Source organism: Propithecus coquereli, unplaced genomic scaffold (assembly GCF_000956105.1).
Source record: "Propithecus coquereli isolate 6110/MARCELLA unplaced genomic scaffold, Pcoq_1.0 Scaffold87, whole genome shotgun sequence".
NCBI classification, from domain to species: Eukaryota; Metazoa; Chordata; class Mammalia; order Primates; family Indriidae; genus Propithecus; species Propithecus coquereli.
The window spans coordinates 3,737,841-3,760,235 of NW_012154951.1; the positions used below are offsets into that span (position 1 = coordinate 3,737,841).

A 22,395-nucleotide genomic window follows, 5' to 3' on the forward strand; every position below is an offset into this window, starting at 1 on the left:
TATTTCTCCACTGAGGAATCCTCGATAAGCTCTCAACTAACCCAGTGTTGCTCATCTAAAGAAAGAGCTCAAACTGTAGCATCATGAAAAAAATATTACAGTGACATCTTTATGTCCCAAAGACAGTCACAACAAAAAACTGCATCATTTACTTCAGAGGCCCTTTGGTAAATAAAACTAAAAGTGTTACGGTGAAATGGCAGAAGGAAAAAAACCATGAAAATTAAAATTGTGTTGATCCTTCTCCAGCTATGGTGATATATGCTTGTCTTTTACACATTGTTTTCTCTTTGATTCTAGGGTTCTACCAATTGTAACACAGAACTCTATCTTAATGCTCTTGAGAAAAACAACAGATATATAAATTTTTATCCATTACAAAATGTATCCTTTCAGAAATTAGAGTGGATACGGTAGGGTCAGAAATAGATCTCTGAATTAAAGAATATGACATTGAAACATCCATTAATTAACCCATCTGGAATGAGAAATAAAAGTTATCTGTCTAAAGTTATTGACAAAGCACTAAGTATCTCTGGGAGATGAAACAAAGTATACTTTGGAGGTACTTTTGCTTATGCTGATGCCCTGTAGCAAGTGAGAGGCAATAAAAATATCTAAACTGGACAATAAAAAGGGGGACTTTTGAAAAGGGTTGTTGATATGCAGGCTCTAGTTTGAAATGCAATCTTTTCAAGGTCTTCAATTTTTACAATTCATAAGCTAAAGATGAAAAAACTGGCAACTAAAAGTTATTCATCCAAGTAAATAATATCTGATAGTTCTAGTATATTTCTAAACTTGTTGAGAAATCATTTGATAAACAGGAGCAATAAATCTAAAATTAGGAATATTTTATTAAAATTCTAGTTGTTTATTTCTCATCAATAAACTACTCATGAGATCTAAAGCCAAACCATTTGTAAAATTTTTACAGATCTCTCTCACACACAGATTAAAGTACTGTAAAATAACTTAAACCTAGTTTTGTTTCTAAAAAGTGTTATTTAGATAAATAGTACTAAGATGACATTTTATCAAGGTGACATTTCAGCTTTACTATGCAATCAACCATTGTCTCTACTACTGAAAAACATCTTGAATAATATCTGAAATATATGTGCTATTTTTAAAAATATTTAATGTCTCAATAACTTAACATAATTTAAAAAGCATTAGTGAATATATTTCAAACTCAATAAATGGATACAAAATATCCAAACAGTAACGTGTGAGGGTCTAGAAAAATTTGATTTTGTTTTTGAAGAGCTCTCCTTATTTGAAGAGGCAGCAGTCACTTATTAAAGATTAAATCCTCTACCTCTGACTAAAGAGGGCATTTCTGTACAGCAGAGGCCTAAAATCCAACCAATGATTTAACATTCCTCTAGCAGTGAGAAGTATTTATTAGAAAGCATCACACATCTAGTGAGTGGAAGCTACCATTCTAACTCATTAAATTCCCCCCGACTGCTGGCCCTTTTTTGAAGAGGATAAAGTTTCTGTAGATGTTTACTATTTAGTATTTTCATAGAAAGCTTGCAAGTACCAAATATGTTATGAAGAACAAGCATTTAGTAATTTTATAATTTTCAATATTAAATCCCTCTAAATTCAAATATGGTTAGTTATATTTAAAATCAAAATATAGTTCTTAAACTATCAATCCTGAATTTCATTTTCAAAACACAATTATGAAATCCAAACTACTGCTATGCTTAGTTAACAAAAAGTTTAAATGACAAAATAACACAATCTCTAATTTTAAAAGAATTTGTTAAAATGCCTCTTTTGGATTATTAAAAGCAAATTAAAGCTAGTACATATTAAATAAATTATTATATTAAATAACTATTAAGAACATAATTAGAAGTCTAGAGAAATAATTTTCATACCTAACTCCATTAAGCATAATATCTTAAAATAAGATGCCACAACAGTCTTATTATTACTCGGATTCAAATACAGACACCTCACCAACTCCTAATTTTCTTGACTTCTTTCCAACATAATTTCTCTCGGTTTTAAATACCTTAAAATAAATATTCACAATATTTACTTGAAAAGTTTTACTTCAGATCTTACAGTCTCCAATACAGTACACACCAGCTAAACTAAAGGAAGCCTTTTAAATTGTTTCATTTTTATTGCTTTACTCAAAAGACATTTTTGGCTTTTGCAGTACCCAAGAGGCTTAATTATAAATGCCTAAGATCACTCTATAGGACTGCAAATGAAATCTAGTTATTTGAATATTTGAATTTTGGGGTGCTCAGTTTCTACAAAGAAACTGAACTGTACTTTTAGATCCACCTAGACAATTGCTTCCTTTAGTATTCTGCTGTGACAAGATGCTTCCAATTAAGATCTAGATTCAGAGAAACTTTAATACACTTATCAAAAGTCAACGGCTGAATTTCACACTCCTGAAGAAATAAGGGCCTAAATCACACCTGAAAATGGATGTGCCCATCTGTAATAACAAAGGATCCATTTATAAAAAGGTAGTTTTAAAATTATTACTACATAACTGTACTAATTGAGCTATTTAGGGCATTAATTTGTTACTTATTAGACATACAAAAGTTCTTAGAATATCAATTCATTCAAAGAAACTGGATGTAACAGCATTTAAGATCGATTTTTACAGGCATTCTTAAACTCGTCTTTTCCTTTATGTGGATTCAAAGGACCATAATAGAAATCAAACAGTAACATGTGAATACTTAATAATCATTCCTGTATTATCCACATACCTGCATAAAATACCCAGTAACCAAAGCTTTTCTTATATTAATATAATAGTCCCTGCTTGTAAAGTCAGTACTTCGACGAGGCAAATTAAATCTGTCCATAATTCGAGATAGCTGCTGGCGTACATTGTCTGCAGACATCAGGGACCTGTAGTTAATGAAGTTGTCATAACACCACTGAACCGATTCATGATCTAAAAAGTTAGAGGGGGTTGGAGAAAAGGAGAACCATGAATCATCCACATAGGAGTATTTTCTAATTAGAAAGGAAATTGTTACAAAGAATAAGCTAAATAAACACAAAGCAGATTTACAGACATTTTCTTTAAATTAACTGCAATGTTACTGACTTTCCTAAAAATCCCATAGTGTGGTTCAAAATCAGAAACAGTAACTAAGATTTTTGGTTTTGGATGTCAAAACAATGACTTTAACTGTTTTTAGTGTATTGAGTTATTTTATCCATTAACATCCACCTGCTTGTTTCCAACAGATCATCTATCAGACAGGGGTGACTGGGGGAATTTGGTAAAATGCCGTATCTTGCTCATTTACAAAGAAAACACAGCCTTAGATTAAGATGATCAAATACAACGTGAAAGTTATGAAATCGAACATCAAACAACTATTGTATATTGCTATTTTAGTACATTGTTCTTTATGCCTGAGCTACAGTGCCCCAAACCTCAAGAGGCTGAAATTTTATTGTGACACATGTGCCTCTCAGCAATTTACAAGGTTTGAAATACAAATGATAAAGTTTACAAGGATGTCTGAAATATTCACTCATGTTTAATAAAAAAGACCTATGTCTAAGGACTTCAAGTAATTTCATTACATGTATTATCAAAAGGGTAATATTTCTCCACTGAGGAATCCTCGATAAGCTCTCAACTAACCCAGTGTTGCTCATCTAAAGAAAGAGCTCAAACTGTAGCATCATGAAAAAAATATTACAGTGACATCTTTATGTCCCAAAGACAGTCACAACAAAAAACTGCATCATTTACTTCAGAGGCCCTTTGGTAAATAAAACTAAAAGTGTTACGGTGAAATGGCAGAAGGAAAAAAACCATGAAAATTAAAATTGTGTTGATCCTTCTCCAGCTATGGTGATATATGCTTGTCTTTTATACACTGTTTTCTCTTTGATTCTAGGGTTCTACCAATTGTAACACAGAACTCTATCTTAATGCTCTTGAGAAAAACAACAGATATATAAATTTTTATCCATTACAAAATGTATCCTTTCAGAAATTAGAGTGGATACGGTAGGGTCAGAAATAGATCTCTGAATTAAAGAATATGACATTGAAACATCCATTAATTAACCCATCTGGAATGAGAAATAAAAGTTATCTGTCTAAAGTTATTGACAAAGCACTAAGTATCTCTGGGAGATGAAACAAAGTATACTTTGGAGGTACTTTTGCTTATGCTGATGCCCTGTAGCAAGTGAGAGGCAATAAAAATATCTAAACTGGACAATAAAAAGGGGGACTTTTGAAAAGGGTTGTTGATATGCAGGCTCTAGTTTGAAATGCAATCTTTTCAAGGTCTTCAATTTTTACAATTCATAAGCTAAAGATGAAAAAACTGGCAACTAAAAGTTATTCATCCAAGTAAATAATATCTGATAGTTCTAGTATATTTCTAAACTTGTTGAGAAATCATTTGATAAACAGGAGCAATAAATCTAAAATTAGGAATATTTTATTAAAATTCTAGTTGTTTATTTCTCATCAATAAACTACTCATGAGATCTAAAGCCAAACCATTTGTAAAATTTTTACAGATCTCTCTCACACACAGATTAAAGTACTGTAAAATAACTTAAACCTAGTTTTGTTTCTAAAAAGTGTTATTTAGATAAATAGTACTAAGATGACATTTTATCAAGGTGACATTTCAGCTTTACTATGCAATCAACCATTGTCTCTACTACTGAAAAACATCTTGAATAATATCTGAAATATATGTGCTATTTTTAAAAATATTTAATGTCTCAATAACTTAACATAATTTAAAAAGCATTAGTGAATATATTTCAAACTCAATAAATGGATACAAAATATCCAAACAGTAACGTGTGAGGGTCTAGAAAAATTTGATTTTGTTTTTGAAGAGCTCTCCTTATTTGAAGAGGCAGCAGTCACTTATTAAAGATTAAATCCTCTACCTCTGACTAAAGAGGGCATTTCTGTACAGCAGAGGCCTAAAATCCAACCAATGATTTAACATTCCTCTAGCAGTGAGAAGTATTTATTAGAAAGCATCACACATCTAGTGAGTGGAAGCTACCATTCTAACTCATTAAATTCCCCCCGACTGCTGGCCCTTTTTTGAAGAGGATAAAGTTTCTGTAGATGTTTACTATTTAGTATTTTCATAGAAAGCTTGCAAGTACCAAATATGTTATGAAGAACAAGCATTTAGTAATTTTATAATTTTCAATATTAAATCCCTCTAAATTCAAATATGGTTAGTTATATTTAAAATCAAAATATAGTTCTTAAACTATCAATCCTGAATTTCATTTTCAAAACACAATTATGAAATCCAAACTACTGCTATGCTTAGTTAACAAAAAGTTTAAATGACAAAATAACACAATCTCTAATTTTAAAAGAATTTGTTAAAATGCCTTATGAAAATAATAGGGTAGGTGTATCTATAAAACCATGCTGCTCCTTCAAAAATCTTTTAATTATCACTTAAACATTATCATTGTAATAATATCAAAGGAGATTTTGAGAACCATGGTGAATTGTGAACCTGCTCATTCTCAAGGCATTCCCTCTTACAGCAGCTATCATGGTCTGTTAATAGGTTATATTAATACATCTCTTGGTCACTCAGCATGACATCTGGCAGACAACAGGAACATAGTCTTGAGTTGACCTATCTTACCAGGGATAAGTCTTTAACTTTATGTATTACCAATATTATGGACACAAGAGGAATAAAATAAAATGTTCTGAAGTAAATCATGTACTGGCCTTCAGCTCTTGGTTTCTCAACCACGTTTCTTTTACTGCCCTTATCTGCCCCCACTTTTTGAGACCTGGGCAGAGAAGGGCTCACCTTTTCTCTCCTGGATAGCCATTAATACTATTTGACTCACACCAGGGTTCATGAGTAAGAAACAGAGATGTATGGCACCACAGGTGCTACATTCTTTTCCACATGCTGGCCCTCTAGAATTGGGACACTTAGACAAATAAATTTTACCACCACCCCCTAAGAGATGTGCCAAAGTCAACAGGCTCCACTTTAGCAGTGTAAATAGGATTTTTATAAGATAATAAAAATGAGTTGCAAATAAAACAAGTACAAAATTGAAATTAAGGAACTACTCATGAGAAGAAACCATAAACTTAGAGTGACTAAGAATCCCTCATTTTTGGCACAAGGCGATGATACAGGGCTATCAGTCTTTAATTATGTTATCATCTTTAGGTCAGCCTACTGATATGCAGAAATCAAACCTTTTCAGATCCTGTTGCATTCATTTCTGTATTTATTCTCCCCTTTTGAAGTTTTCCTCTCACTTAAGTTTTGGAAATGGTACATTCCAACAACAGCTAGCAATAACTTTATTATGACTATGATTCCTTCCTCATTTTCAAATAATTGGCAAACAGCTTTCAAGTCACTAAATATTTGCTAATATAATTTAAAGCTAGAACAATATTGTATCATGTGTCTACAGCATAACTTACTGAGCCATCTTTCTATTAGTGAGCATTTGGGTAGCTTCCAATTTTTGTACTATCACAATTAATTCTGGGATGAAAAACTTTAATCCTACATCCAACAGAATTCCAAAAGACAGCTTTCTAGATTATTTCTGGGTCAAAGAGTATGAAGTTGTTATGGTTCTTGGTAACATAAAATCTGCTTTTCATAAAGACCCACATCACTTTATATTCCTACCTCCGCTGTATGATTGTTCCAGTAACCCCACTCCCACACAATTAAGGAATATTTTTCTCTAATCTTGTCAATTTTATAAGTGAGAAAATGGTATCTCAACAATAATGCAACTCTTGGGCTAACAGCAGAGTTTAACTTTTCTCTCATGATTACAGACCACTTGTAGCCTGAGAACTGTCACATTTGTTGCCCATTTTTCTATTTTGCTAATGTTAATATTAAAAGCTCCTTATTAGTAAAAATGTTAAGAGTAATGATTACATAAACAATACTAATCTAGTCACAAAAAAATGTAAAGTGTATGAAAATAGAAGAGTAGACGTATATAAAAATTTGTATGGTTCATGGCAGATTATATACAAATCTTTCATTTTTTATCACCTTATATTTTTCAGGTTTTCTATAACTGGTGCTCCCCCCATTATAAATGCAAACAACTTTTGAAAAGGATTGGCAATTTCTATTTTAAATGCTAGTCAGTAGTTTTTCTAAAGTACTTCTGAGTTTTTAATGTAAAGTTGTCACAGATAATAAATGAAAGTGAGATGAAGAAACATTTTATACACTGCAAGTGACATTTAGACAAAAGAGTTCCTTCAATCTAATTTACACTTACTTTGTTTAAAAGCATGGTAGACATTCAGCAGTGTCAGATGATCTCCATCTATGTGGGCAAATCTCATCTTGGCCTCATCTGCGGCTTTCTTGGCCTCCGTGGGGCGAACAAAACACTGTGGGACTAAACAAGGTTGGTATGGGCCCAACACAAACGCCCATATCGATGAGTCACGCATTCACAGATAGAGGAACAAGGCCTAGCTAGGTCAGTTCACAGAGCATAGGGCAGGGCAGGATGGCCTCCAACTGCATCTTGGACTGTTTACTACCTTGATTAGGTACATCAACACCTAACCACATCTGTAAGACAAGAGGGTTTCAAAGCTACAGAGTACCTGATTATTTTAACTGGATCTAAAAGTAGGCATCAAAACAGCTATTCTGAAGGCCATCGAGATACTAGAAAGCTCAACTTATTTTAAAAAACCAGTGCTGATAGCTCTACCAGTAACTAGAATTATGGTGTCAACAGCCTTTGTGCTAACTGTAATTTTCCAAAAGGCCATCCAGTGAATCCACTGAATGGCTGTGAAAATTAGGAAGCTGTACTTACCCACTACAGAACTAAAATGAACTTTGCAACCAGTCTACTGCCACATTTCTGTCAGAATTTCTTCCCTAATACTATGGTTATTACCAACTGGTGGGTATCACTATTAGCACCGGTGAGCAGAAGCATATGTAAACATAAAAATATCAAGTCTTGGGTTTTGATGATAGCAGTAGTGGTGGAAGGTTAAACCGCCTTTTAATCACGAAAATTCAAAAAGGCTGTGATATTCAGCCTAGTGATCCAACATTTTAATAAAATCAGTAAATAAAGTCCTAAGTTAAAAAAAAAAAAACTTACGTGAATCAAAACCTCAATATAAAAAGCAAATGCCAGTATTTTAAAAGTTGACAATTAGTCTGAAACAATCATTTCAAGGGTCATCAAAATATTTGACTACAGTTATTTGTTAGAGCCTCAATATTAATTCACATAAAACTGTAAGTTATTACAAAGCGTATACTACATTTTTTGAAATACAGCTTTCCTTAATTTACTTTAGCAATTCCATAGTCATAAAAGTAGTATGAAATAAAAATACTTAACAGCTTGGGACTTTTTCAACACATTTTTAAAGCTCTTAAAACCTTGTCAATAAAAAAAATCATAAATTATCAGTTCAGATAGAAGATAATGGGAATAATTGACAATGAGATCAAATACAGTATTAAATTGCTCTTTCCCACACCGTTTCCCCTTTAAAAAGATGCCAAAGTAGCCAAACAAAGACAACAAAACATGATCACAGTAAATATTAAAAGTCTTGCTTAATGTAACTGAAGCAAGGTAATTTAAGAAAGTACAGAAACTTCTCATAGCTGTGAATGTTAATGTGAACTAGCCACCAGAGTTAAGTGGGAATGAATAGGTAGCACTCCATAAGGCCCCTGGGTTTGCACTGTTTATATCAGGACCTCAAAACGCCAGAAACTATTTAAATGGCAAAGTATTACAAGCTCAGCAACCTGTTTTTGTTCCATGACTTCTTTCTTATCCGTTATTTCAACACTTTTCCCATAAATGGCCTGTTTAAAACCTACTGCACATATATGCTTATTTTTCTTGATTTGCTAAAGATGACCACCAGCAAAACCCTATGTTTTGCATAACTCCTACTACAGGTTAAGACTGAGATGTAGTTGGAAGATTTCAACAGCATCACAGTGACAAATTTTTTAAAGGGCTAATACTCTAAACTCAAACAATGGTAATCATATAGTATGTCTGATTAGACAATCTAAAGAAACATAAACAGGGCAGATAACAGATAAGTGAGTACACAGATAATCTGTTAACTCTTGCCCCACGTTCTCTAAAAACTAAACTCTTGGGAGAAGACAACTGGGAGAATCTAACAAAACAACACATAAGAAAGGCAGACAACAACCTACCACCACCTCCGCAAATGAGACTACAATTTAATTTAAATGATTCGATACTGCCCTGCCCATCTGCTCTGAGTCTGATCAGTCATAACTCTGCAAGAAAACATTTTAGCTAGTTCTTACATAAAAACTTCACACCATTAGAATATACCATACATCTAAACTAAGCCATAATTTTATATTTAAATATTTTTCAACTTATCCTTCAATTCCATGGAAGATTTTGAATTATTTGCAGCATTAAAAGTAATTAAGACCAATAAACCACTGTGATTGGAAGTTAGTTCTCCCCAGTCCTGAAATTAGTAGCATAGAATACTGATTGTCAGTAAAGACTTGTTTTCTATTTTTAGCTATAAGAATCACTAATTTGTTTGTTAACAATAGTTCTACTCCTTTGGGAAAATCTATTTCCAAGTTACTATTCATTTGTGGATTAAATTTCACTACTACTAAAAATAGCACTATTTCCTCAGCCTAATGTTCCAATTTTATAAAATTAGGACTTTTATCTATTAGGTATGTTTCTTTTACCAAGTGTTTTTCTGCATTGTAAAAGAATAACATTACCAGATTAGTTTTAAAGCCTGAAAGTATATATTACTACTTCTATTTATTTGATGCTAAGTTTGAAATTTATGTTTATTTGACTGCCACTGGAATACATATTTATACACGTAGATACATATGGCTCAACTTAAATGTAAAGTTTAAGTCTGTCACAGGCTCACTTAATAAGTGCCAAGTACTAGAACAAAATTCTTCTTGTACTTTCAGTGATAAACCGCAAAGATAGTACTGATGGACCTACCAAAGAATTCAGTAACACTTGCGTTCAAACTTATTCTCAATGCAATTTTTATTTGCACTCAAGAGAGCCAATGTTTACTATGTTTTGTGCACAATGACTTCCTTTAATTTGTAAATATTATGTCATTATGAAGCTATTTACAAGGTATTTAGGAAACAAAATGAGTTCCTTAAAACGATCTATATATTCCACTACCATACTAAATATTAAAAAACAAAAACAAAAGTGAAGTCCACCCAAATTTTGAAGAGCTGGGCTTTTGTTAGTTCCTTTCCCTCTATTACCTGACAACATAGCAGTAATAGATAGGACCTCATTAGAACAGTTGTAGTCACAACTTGCAATAACCATTTTAGCGAGCTGTGGATCTAGAGGAAACTCTGCCATCATGGATCCCAATTCAGTAAGATCTCCATCATCATTTAAAGCAGCCAGATAATTCAAAAGTTCTAGGGCTCTCATCAGAGTTTCAGGAGCTAGGGGGAAAAGGCAATCTATTAGACAAGTTGCCTTAAGCAAGCAAAAATGTGACAAAGTACTATCATAAGCAATCTCATTTTTCATTCTATAGTGGACCAAACTCAAATTGTCATCAAATTCAATTATACGGATCTAGCAAACAATGAATAATACAAAATTGCAAGATTTTCTTGTAGGTAAAACTGTCTTTTTTCTAAATATTTTAAATAATTGCTAATTCATCAATGTGTTTATCAAATTATTTTCCCCAAAGAAAAATCAGAAAGTTTATTCTCACATTTTCATGTCCAGAAGACAATTCAATTAAACTGAATACCTAGAATAAATTCTGAAGAAAAAAAACTTATTTGCTCATGTAATTGTCACCCTTTTTAGTTTTAATGCTATCATATAAGATCATTTATCTTGATGCATACTAGAAGAAAAAGGCAAAATGTATTTAATACATACACTGAACAGGATGCAGACATATAGTTAAGAGTCCATTTTGGTTAAAAGATCTGACAAAATGTGCTGTCTTAGGTCATACCTGGTGGATCCATAAAATCGAAATGCACCAAATCATCAATACCAAGTTTCTTCAACTGTAATACAACTGATCCTAAATTAGAACGCAAAATCTCAGGATAGGTGTTATCCTAGCAAAAAACAAAAACATTTGTTTGCTGTTAAACATTGCTTAATCACCGTGCTCCGGAAAACAAAACATACCTGTTCCCTGACTCCTTAGCTATTTACTTTGGCATTACTTCTATTACATTGTCTGAGGAGAGAAAAATACTTGTGGACTACAGAAATCAGATACTTCTCTCCAATAATCTTTATAATGTTCAAAGCATTTGCTGCTGTCCACCCCAACTCAGAACAGTTAAAAAGAAAAAGGTTGTGTAGTAGTCCCCCTTATCCAAGGTTTCAATTGCCCACCATCAATACCTGAGATTAAAAGTTTTAGAAAACAATTTGTAAGTTTTACATTGTACACCGTTCTGAGTAGCGTGATGAAATCTCACTTAGCCCCAACCGATCCAGCCCAGAATGAATATTAAACTGTCACGGTATCTCAGTGTTCGTGTTCAAGTAACCCTCAATTTTTTTTTAGTAACTGCCCTGAAGAGCAAAAGTAGCGATGCTGGCAATTCACATATGCCAAGGAGAAGCCTTAAAGTACTTCCTTTAAGTGAAAAGGTGAAAAGCTCTCCACTTAACAAAGGGCAGGCGGAGAATCACACACTAAGAATACTATGATCTACAGTAAGAATGTATCTTCAGTGAAACTGTGAAAAAGGAAAAAGAAATATGTGCATAGTATATGTAAAGTTCTGTACCATCTGAGGTTTCAGGCTGGGGGTCCTAGAATGTATCCCCCTGTGGATAAGGGGGGACTACTGTATTGGTAGGTTATACCATAAATCTCACTCAGAAAAAAACTAAGGAGCTTTTGGTCTTAAAAGGGAAGATAAAGTAAATCAAGCAATTTTCTTCTGGTAACAATTCAACCTAAACTTCCAAACACACAGGAAAAATACAGTAATACTCCTTACCTGCATTTCTGTTTTATAAGCTTTCTCTGTGTAAAGTCTGAAGCATTTCCCAGGTCTGGTACGTCCAGCTCGACCAGCCCTTTGTTGAGCTGAAGCTTTACTAATAGCTGTTACCAAAAGGGACTCAACCCTGATTCGAGGATTATATACCTATTGGAATGGAAATAACACAAGATTATTTCTTCAGTTAAACAAAAAACTGTGATCCACAGGTACCCAAAGCCCACAATAAATCCTAAAATAAACAAAATAGTATTGATGAGCACCATAAATCATGTTGCCACAATAATAGAGAATTCATCGCCCCATGCCTTAGCTTTCTCTCAGAGATTCTGACTCTGCCATTCTGAAAGACAAAGGCTAACATGAAAAACTTCTCATCCAACACACAGATGGCTTACATAATCTTGACTACTCCTAGTTTCAAATAATTTCTGTTCTATCAGTTTACCTTGTGCCTTGCTTTTTACATGCTGGTAGTGAAGGATTTTGCCTGAAAAGAAACCTGCAATTTCAACACCTGATGTTCAGAGTGGACATCAAGAAAAACACTTTGAACTTAATCCAAAAGAAGTCAGTCATGTACTTTCTGTTTAAAAGGAAAATTTTCCATCAATAGCATGATATACCTACAAGATACAGTCAATTCACCCAAAAGATGTTTGAAAAATAGAGTATTTACTGAGTAGCCATTTCATTTGTCAAAAATGTTTGGTGGTCAGCACTGCTAAAATAGAGGAGTATCATAGTACCTTTTTTCAAATAGTGTCTCCCCAGTACATAGCAGGAACTCTAATGGTGGATAAGTGACTGGTCTGCAGGGATGACAACCCTGTACTTTTATTACTTCACCTATAGTCCTTAAATGAACATACAAACCAAAACATCCCCCACAACACTAAAACAAAGAAACCAAAGCAACCCTAAATGGGAGGGGGGAAAAAGCCTCTAGGATTAAACATAAAATACTGCCTTAATTTCTGAACACAAAGGGCTCCTATGGCAGAAATCTGAAAATGAAAAATAGAAAAAATTTGTAAAATGTAAATTTTAGCCATTAAATAAATGGGTAGTAAGTACCATGCAGCTAACACTGATTTATAAAGTATTCAACTAACACACTAAAACATGTACCTTTTGTTTTGCAAATCCAGGATCAATCACAAACACCACACCATCTATCGTCAAAGATGTCTCTGCAATGTTAGTTGACACAACTACCTGTTAAGAAATACAGTATACAAGTTATGCTACACATTAAGTAAAACTAACATGACAGTAAGTTTAGTCAACTTTCACTAACGCAAGGAATTTCAAACCAGTAAATAAACTACCTCCCTTTCCAACAAAGCTATTACTTCAGGTTATCACTCAACCACATTACATGATGATTACGCAATAAAAGAATAGCATCAAAATAAAAATACTGGTAAAGCTACACAACATACCTTACAGAATGTCTCAATGATAAAACATTCCTTATAATTAATATCCAAACTTCCATACATGTATTTTTCAATTTTTTCAAGCAATATTAATGAAGGAGAACTTCATATTTCTATCACTGAAACGCAATTCACCATTTTTCAGAAATGCCCCAGGGAAAAAAACTCAAGGTACAACCCAGTAAGAATTGATAAATCATCACAATCAAATGTAAATGTGTTGGTAAGTGTACAGTCTCAAGGGATGATATGTAATATGTTACTGTACACAAGCAACTGTTAGGAATCATACACTGAACAAAGTTTAAAGCATTTAAATACTAATATGTATGACAACTTATTTTTATATGTGCATATTTAACTATATGTTAGATATGTTTTAGGAAATTGGTTAAGGACCTGGAAATGACATGTTACATATAATCTTTTCCTTTTAAAACAATGGGAAATGGGGATTCCTCATTTGCATTTTTACCCAGAACATCTGATTTTCAGGAACAGATTACTAACATTAAGTTGGAGATGTCTGTGTACGTGAGCAGTTGACACAGAAAATGAATCAGATAAACAGTCTGCGCTTATAGCTTTTATAGTTTGTAAGAGAAGATTAGGCATGGATAGAAAAAGTAAATAACTCAAAAAATTCACTGTGAGATTTAAAAAGGGTTTACTTCCACACTGAAGACAAGGCTTTATTAAGAAAACCGAGTTTAGAATAGTACTTGAAGGTAAAGCAAGATCTACTCACAAGAGAGAAGGAAAGAGCATTAGCATTAGAAAGTTCAACTTAAACAATGTATGTGGGCAAGAACGTCTACGAACACATATAAGAAAGGACTTATATGTATTCCTATTATTTTATTTTTTAAAAGCATTTTCTTTCATAAATAAAATGGCTTAAATAATTCATAGGCTTTTGTTCCATTAGCTGTTTCATTTAAAATAATACTAACATTTTCATTTTCTGACTTCATACCTACTAAGGAGACATCCCAAGATATTGGGGGGAAGCCTTGGAGGTTTAAAAACTTACTAGGAATCTATTAGTAGGGTATTTCAGAATCATTTACATGTCAAAACCAAAATATTTCATTTTTTTATTGGTCATGTGAAAAGGCAGAACTAGCAAAGGGATAAGAAACCACAGGTGGTTTGATGATGCTACTGAAATTCTACAGGACATTTAGATAACAAATACAATCAATAATTAGAACTGAAGCACACATAAATAGCATATATAAAGTTGACAGGTAGACTTGAATAAGTATAACCTGAGATTAATATTCTTCTAGGAAGTCAGTTTTTTGTAGTGGAAGGATCAATGAATTCAGGAGTAGGTGGAAGAACCAGGAGTCAAATCTGAGTAGCTAAGTAACTGAGGAAAGTTTTTAATATCTCCAAGTTTCAATTTGCTTTTATGACTCTTGCTTATTACTTAGTTTAGCTAACACAGAGCTACAGGGAATAAAATGGATACGGAAATGCCTTATAAACTATAGAGAACCAATTACATACTAATAATCATATAACAGGTCTTCTGGAATTCTGGGGTGAAAATCATGGTTCTGAGTATATGTGGGACAGTAGAGAAAATTACGTTCCTTTTTTTTTTGGGACAGAGTCTCACTCTGTTGCCCTGGCTAGAGTGAGTGTCGTGGCGTCAGCCTAGCTCACAGCAACCTCAAACTCCTGGGCTCAAGCAATCCTACTGCCTCAGCCTCCCGAGTAGCTGGGACTACAGGCATGCACCACCATGCCCGGTTAATTTTTTCTATATATTTTTAGCTGTCCAATTAATTTCTTTCTATTTTTGGTAGAGACAGGGTCTCGCTCTTGCTCAGGCTGGTCTCGAACTCCTGAGCTCAAACAATCCGCCCGCCTTGGCCTCCCAGAGTGCTAGGATTACAGGTGTGAGCCACCACGCCCGGCCTGTTCCTTTTTTTTAATAGTTATTTTGGGAAAAATAATTTATCATATTTCTTCTAGAATGAAATAAAGGCCGTGTGATAAAAATTTCTTGATGTGATCAACTCTTTAAAGAGTTATCTAAAAAGTCACTTTTTCTCCAAAAAATAACTTCATTTGTATACCCATGTTTTATCTGGGTGTGTGAGACAAATTCTATAATACTTATAAAGAAGTGGATGTGTGACTCTACAAGTGTTTAAAAAATCAAATGATTGTGCCAACTGGGCACGCCCGATGTCATTAGTGATAAGAGTATATTGCCAGCTAAAAGTCAACCCCCAAAATATAAGCATTAAATGAGTCCTCAGAGAAGCCTGAAGTTTTAGGGTTTTCCCACGGACTACAAACAGTTAAGGCGAAATAAACATACACACACACATAATGCAAACAAATAAACGAGATGATAAAAGTTGCTCTGGAACCCCAGCAGCTAAGCGAGGCAAGCCCTAAGCATGTATATGGCACACCATCCAAGAGACAAAATGATCCTGAATCTGTCAAGGGAAATACGTATGAGCAGTAGGAATCTATTTAACTGTTACAAGCTTTCTAGACTGTTTAACTTTGCAGTAAGTGTTTAAAGAGGCTTAAAAAGCGTTAAAACCTAAGTAACTATTTCAGGTAAATATTCCCAATTACAGAAAATAAACCGTATGGTGAAAAGTCTGGCATCACTGCCAAGATGTGCTAAGAGTAAACTTCCCCTCAATAACCTGCCTTCCAAAGGGACCTACTATGATTTATTCCAATAATTTCACTCCAAGGGGTAGAACTCAGAGTATCCGACTTGCCCTACTTGAACACTGTTTGGACACAATAATGCACTTAGATTAAACTAGTTTGGATTTTTAGTCCGGGGGGGGAGGGGTCTGCAATTCAAGGACATTAACTTATTTGCTTATAAACAATCCAGCAGCACCAAACTAGCTATCTTCAGACTGTGGATCATTAAGCCTCTCTTTAAAACTACACAACCATCTCCACAAGGGCCATTTCTTTTTTATTGAGCAAATATGCTCTGAACCATATTAATCAGCAAACTGTAGGATAAGATACAGAAAAAACAGCTATTTGTATGGACAAAATTAATGAAAACTAATTATTTTAAATGAAATTAATCACTGCTGGATTTTAGTAATACCAAATCTATAAAACAGCAATTATAAATCTTAGTCAAAAGATGCATGGGAGAGTTTTACTGAAGAGTAAACTTTAATGCATATGAAGAACTACTACAGCTTTTAGCTTAATCAAATACTTAAAAAAGCTTCAGAAATTATTAAAGCAAATGAACATTCTACGCTCATATAAATACATGTGTTGCGTTATGAACCTTTCTTGCTTGTTAAAAACTTGAAATGGTTCACCGTTAGTGCTATTATTTGTACACATAAAAAGAACATAGTAACTATTTGTAAAATGAATGCTACTTAAGTACACAAATGCTCAGAAACCATAATCTTATATACAATCTACATTGTAAAACTTTCACACTAAAAGTTGTGTTCATTTTACCACAATCAAGTTGAAAAATCTATTTTGCATAAATTAATGGAATGAGGAGTGAGACAACAAATACAACACTACCTTACAAAAGGTACTGAAATATAAAGTTACACAGAATTACAATTTGATGGAATTTAAAATATTATATTAAATATTCTATTTGTTCAGTAACTTCAAATATTTTTATGTATCTGCTCTATGCTGTTATACTAGTACAAAGTACATAACTTAACAAAAATTAAATCAAATCATATTTTGTTTTTCACAATCAGAAGCAGAGAGTAAATCTCTAACTGTTCTTATTTAAATTTAATTAATTGTATCATTATTGTGTGTGATAGAACTTTTGAATGAAAGCTCTACTCTTAGTACCTAGTGTGGTGTTTAATTAGTGGACCTCAGGTCCTTTATTTTGTAAAGGTAAATAGGATATTATAAAAGGTGAAGCATTTATGTGCTGTTATGAGTAAAAAAACAGAAACAAAAAAGCATTAAAAAAAAAGAGAGAGAGAAAAGAAAACAGCAATTGAATAGCAGTGCTTCCTGTTCTAGTGCCTACCCATTTTCCCTCACATAGCCTTAATTCTCACGCCATCTCCTTCCCCACAATGCCACCAGTCCCTTCTTGCTCTAACTGGGCCTGCCAGTGATTGGCCAGAATATGTTTCAGCTATCTCTAGGTGTCAGCTGACACCTCCATCTCAGACCAGACAGCTGCCCTGCCCATCGATAAATATATATGACTTGCTATGCAGGTCCTCCTCTATCAGCTACTCTTGAACGAAAAATTTTAATTTGTGCTTAAACATGCTAGGCCTCACAGTGTTATTCCTTGTAATGAGAATGATGACCCAACTGCCAAGGAAGTCTTCCCTCGCTCCCCTGGGATCATCCATCCAGGGAGGCTCTTCTCAACCTTTAAGATGATGTTGATACATGGCAAGAGATAACAAGATTTTCCAGCAAGAGGTCCACTAACTCTAACTGAATGAAACACCATCAATGAATGGAAAAGCATCATTGTGGTCCTTAGTTTTGAATTAAAAAAACACAGGATCGCTTCCCAGAGTGAGACTACATTAGCTGTGGCCATCACCGCATACCCAGCTACTGCTGAGTCACTCTTTCAGTAAGACAAAATTTTCCTCTGCATCCTTAGGATTTACAACACAAAAAGCAAACGACCACTATGACAACAAAAAACCTAATTCTACTCCACAGGCTTAAGTTATAGATAATACAAAACGTATCAAGTGTTGAAATAGCACCAGACTGAACCTACATACCCAATACATTAATAATAAAGAGAGCAAAGAGCTCAGATGTGTAACTATAGTAAGCATGGGCCCACACCTCTCAATGTAACTCAGTGCAATGAGAAGTACCCCAAAGATGGACAAACACAGAGTATTTGCTGTATGCCAATTTCACTCAATGGTATACAAGCCAACATTTGAAAAAATAAAACAAATGCAGAAATACAAAGTTCACATGATTTCAGGACACTGAAAATTCAGCCCTTTAAAGAGGATGCATTAACTCCTCTTTATTACAGAAATGTTTAAGAAATATATACATCTGTTGATGTGGAATCAAGCTTAAAAGTCCACAGAGAAAAAGTACTTTCAAAGTCAACTTTAAAATTATATACTAAAAGTATCACTTAAAACATCACATTTTCTCCCCCAAAGTCCACAATACACATTAAGTAACACATGAAAAATGTTTTAGCATGATCTAGAGATAGCACTACAACAAAAAAATAATTGCAAGTTCAACATAATGAAGCTATGATTATACTATTTTTTAAAGTCAAATTTACTACATTTGATGATCTATGAAAAACTCAGAAGTTGATGTTTTTCCCTATTGATCTCCTATTAACTTATATTCCAACAGGCTGGTATGCATGTCCATTCAGGAAATTCTCTCACTTTGAAAAACATATTTGGTTCATTTAAGTTTTATACAGCCATGTAAAAAAATAATTGGCCATGATATAGTTAAATGTTTCTTTGTGATTTGTAATTTTTCAGTAATCATCAAAAGTATCAGCAAAAAGATTGGGAAAAAATAGCAAAAGAAGTTGTGAGTCCTGAATAGAGATATAAGAAAGCAACAGATTTTGATTTTGACTAACAAGTAAATTATGAGTGAGTAAAACTTTAGGTAAGATAAGACTTTCTTCTATACCAAAAAACTGAAAAAATTTACAGTAGCTACCATGAGACAGCATGTTAGTTAATCTCATATACATTAAGCTTAATCCTTAATAATCATCTACCAACCAAAGTGAAAAAAGTAATAAATTATATCCAGTTTAAAAAATAAAAAACATTGGGATCAGAGATTAAGAATCTTACCAAAAATTAACATGCTTCTATTATCTAACCTAACAAATGGCTAGGCTTAAAAGTCAAACTGACTCCATTGTTCCAGGGGTTTTCAAATCTTTTAATAAAACAGTGCAATCTTATTTTCAAACAATCTGTTAGAACTCCCAATCTTAAAAAATAAAGGCCTAGCTTCTAGCTTCTTTATTTCAAACTGGTACTCATCTCTCCTCCCATTCCTCCAACAAAGTGCCTCAGAGATAGGGCCGGAATAACCTTGTTCCCTTACCTATAACTGGGCACACATCTGTACCAAAAGGTTCCAGACAAAGTTCCTGCCTTCAAGGAATCCATATACTTATGCAGTGTGATTAGTGCTACTGTTATTAAAGGTCTGCAGAGTCAACATTCCACACCTACAGACATGACATTTGGTTAAGTCTTAAAGAAAATTCTAGGCAGAAGGCCAAAGGCATTGAAGGAAGAAGTGCTTGCTTTTTGCCAAATGATTTAATGGGAGAAAGACAGCACTTGGCCAATGTCCCCCTTTTCTAAACCCAGCCTAACTGACCTTACATTTGCTGAGGAGGACTCCCAAGGAGGGGAAAGCAGTACATATTCTTACTCTAGGGTCAAAGATATGCAGAACCCCACCTCAACACATCTTTTATCACTTTTCAAATGCAGATTATTTTGTTATATACAATCCAGATCACAATCACGGCAAACATAGTACTTTATAATCGAATATAATTTGATATTTCAAAAAAACAATTCTTTCGATATTAATGACAACATGTTTATAAAAAAATTCTTCTAATGTTACCTTTCTTCCAATTGCTCCATTCTGTTTTTTTGGAGGCGGAGGCTCAAAAATGCGCTGTTGCTGCTGAGGTGGAAGTGTAGAGTACAACGGAATGATTTTAATGTCACCAACTTCAGGGCCCAAATCATCAACTTCACGCTTTATTCTCTTGCAGGCTTCGTCAATTTCCTACAAAATAAAAGTTTGAGTCTAAAAACAAAAGAAACACTGAAACATTTTAGTTTTTATCATAATCTTAGTTCTATGCAGCTTATTTTTTTGTATACAATCTGCTTTTATTTCATGGATACCCTATTTTCAATTTAGTAATCAAAACAAATTTAGCCATTTTCAACCGGATTTCCACAACAATCCAAGAAAGTTTGATTTTTGTATTCGAATGAATATGTAACTGCCTTATTTGCGTTCCACACTCCCTTCCCCCTTTTCTTATAGTCAGATTTCCTAATTAATTCTCAACAAATTATACTAAAATTGAAATTTCTCACCCAGGAATATTTAACTGCACTCATGACCTTTTCAATTTTCACAATCTAAAAGAAATTGATGTGCCAGACATTTTAAATAAGCCAATTAGGCTTTAATGTCACGTATCACTAATGCAATTATATGGAAGATTTGCTTCATTGTGCCTAATGAGAACAAACACCTTTACAGTATCAACATAGATATTTAAGAACTAGGCTAAACCAAATATCTTAAGAGCAGCTTCAAAAATTTTCCTACCATAGAAAAGTAGTCACATGCTGCCTAACAACAGAGATATGTTGTTAGGCAATTTTGTTACTGTGCAAACATCAGTATACTTACACGAACCTAGATGGTATAGCCCATTACACACTTAGGCTATGGTATAGCCTATTGCCCCTAGGCTACAAACCTGTACAGCAAGTTCCTTTACTGAATACTGCAGGCAACTGTAATATAGTATTTGTGTATCTAAACATACAGTAAAAATATGAAATAAAAGTTAAAAATCTGTACATCTATACAGGGCACTTGCCATGCATGGAGCCTACAGGACTGGAAATTGCTCTGGGTGAGTCAGTGAGTGAATATGAACACCTAGGACACTCTGCACTCTACTGTAGACTTCAAGAACACTGTACACTTAGGCTACACCAAATTAACAAAAAATGTATTTTTCTTTCTTCGATGATAATTATCCTTAGCTTACTGTAACTTTTTTACTTTATAAATTAAATTTTTTTAACTGTTTGGTTTTTTTTTTTTTTCTGGAGACAGAGTCTCACTCTGTTGCCCTGGCTAGAGTGCCGTGGCGTCACCCTAGCTCACAGCAACCTCAAACTCCTGGGCTCAAGAGATCCTTCTGCCTCAGCCTCCCGAGTAGCTGGGACTACTACAGGCATGCACCACCAAGCCCGGCTAATTTTTTCTATATATTTTTAGTTGTCCAATTAATTTCTTTCTATTTTTAGTAGAGACGGAGTCTCGCTCTTGCCCAGGCTGGTTTCGAACTTCTAAGCTCAAACAATCTGCCCGCCTCGGCCTCCCAGAGAACTAGGATTACAGGTGTGAGCCACCGCGCCCGGCCTGTTTGGCTCTTTTGTAATAACACTTAGCTTAAAACACAAACACATAAAACTGTACAAAAATATTTTCTTTCTTTATATACTTATTCCATAAGCGTCTTCCTATTTTTAAAACTTTTTTTACTTCTTATTCTTTCTTGTTAAAAGCTAAGACACACACACACGCACACCAGCCTAGGCCTACACAGGGTCAGATCATCAAAATCACTGTCTACCACCTCCATATCTTGTCCCACTAGAAGGTCTCCATGGAGTTGTCATCTCCCATGATAACAAAGCCTTCTTCTGGAATACCTGCCTGAAGCTGTTTCACAATTAACTTTTTTTTAAAAAGTGAGAAGATACTCTAAAATAACAAAAGAGAGTATAGTAAATATATGAAGTAATATTATCATTTATTATCATTATCAAGCATTATGTATTATACATAATTATATGTGCTATACAGTACTTCTCACAACTGGCAGCAAAGTACGTTTGTTCACACCAGCATCACTACAAATGGTGAGTAATGTGTTGCCCTGTGATGTTACAAGGGTACATTTATTTATTTATTTATTTTTTTGAGACAGAGTCTCGCTTTTGTTGCCTGGGCTAGAGCGAGTGCCATGGCGTCAGCCTAGCTCACAGCAACCTCAAACTCCTGGGCTCAAGCAATCCTTCTGCCTCAGCCTCCCAAGTAGCTGGGAC

At 34.0% G+C, this 22,395-nt stretch overlaps 1 protein-coding gene across 1 annotated transcript in view; it reads right to left on the bottom strand.

The window, feature by feature from the left end:
• The window catches only part of DHX15 (DEAH (Asp-Glu-Ala-His) box helicase 15), a 70,258-nt gene that overhangs the window by 3,011 nt on the left and 44,852 nt on the right, over positions 1-22,395 (bottom strand). Inside the window, exons 5-11 of the mRNA XM_012664187.1 lie at positions 20,153-20,320; positions 13,209-13,295; positions 12,075-12,224; positions 11,063-11,171; positions 10,338-10,529; positions 7,306-7,428; positions 2,757-2,947 (exon numbers count right to left, since the gene is read on the bottom strand). Of these exons, the coding sequence (XP_012519641.1) occupies positions 2,757-2,947; positions 7,306-7,428; positions 10,338-10,529; positions 11,063-11,171; positions 12,075-12,224; positions 13,209-13,295; positions 20,153-20,320 (1,020 nt within the window). The remainder of the gene's footprint in view (positions 1-2,756; positions 2,948-7,305; positions 7,429-10,337; positions 10,530-11,062; positions 11,172-12,074; positions 12,225-13,208; positions 13,296-20,152; positions 20,321-22,395) is intronic.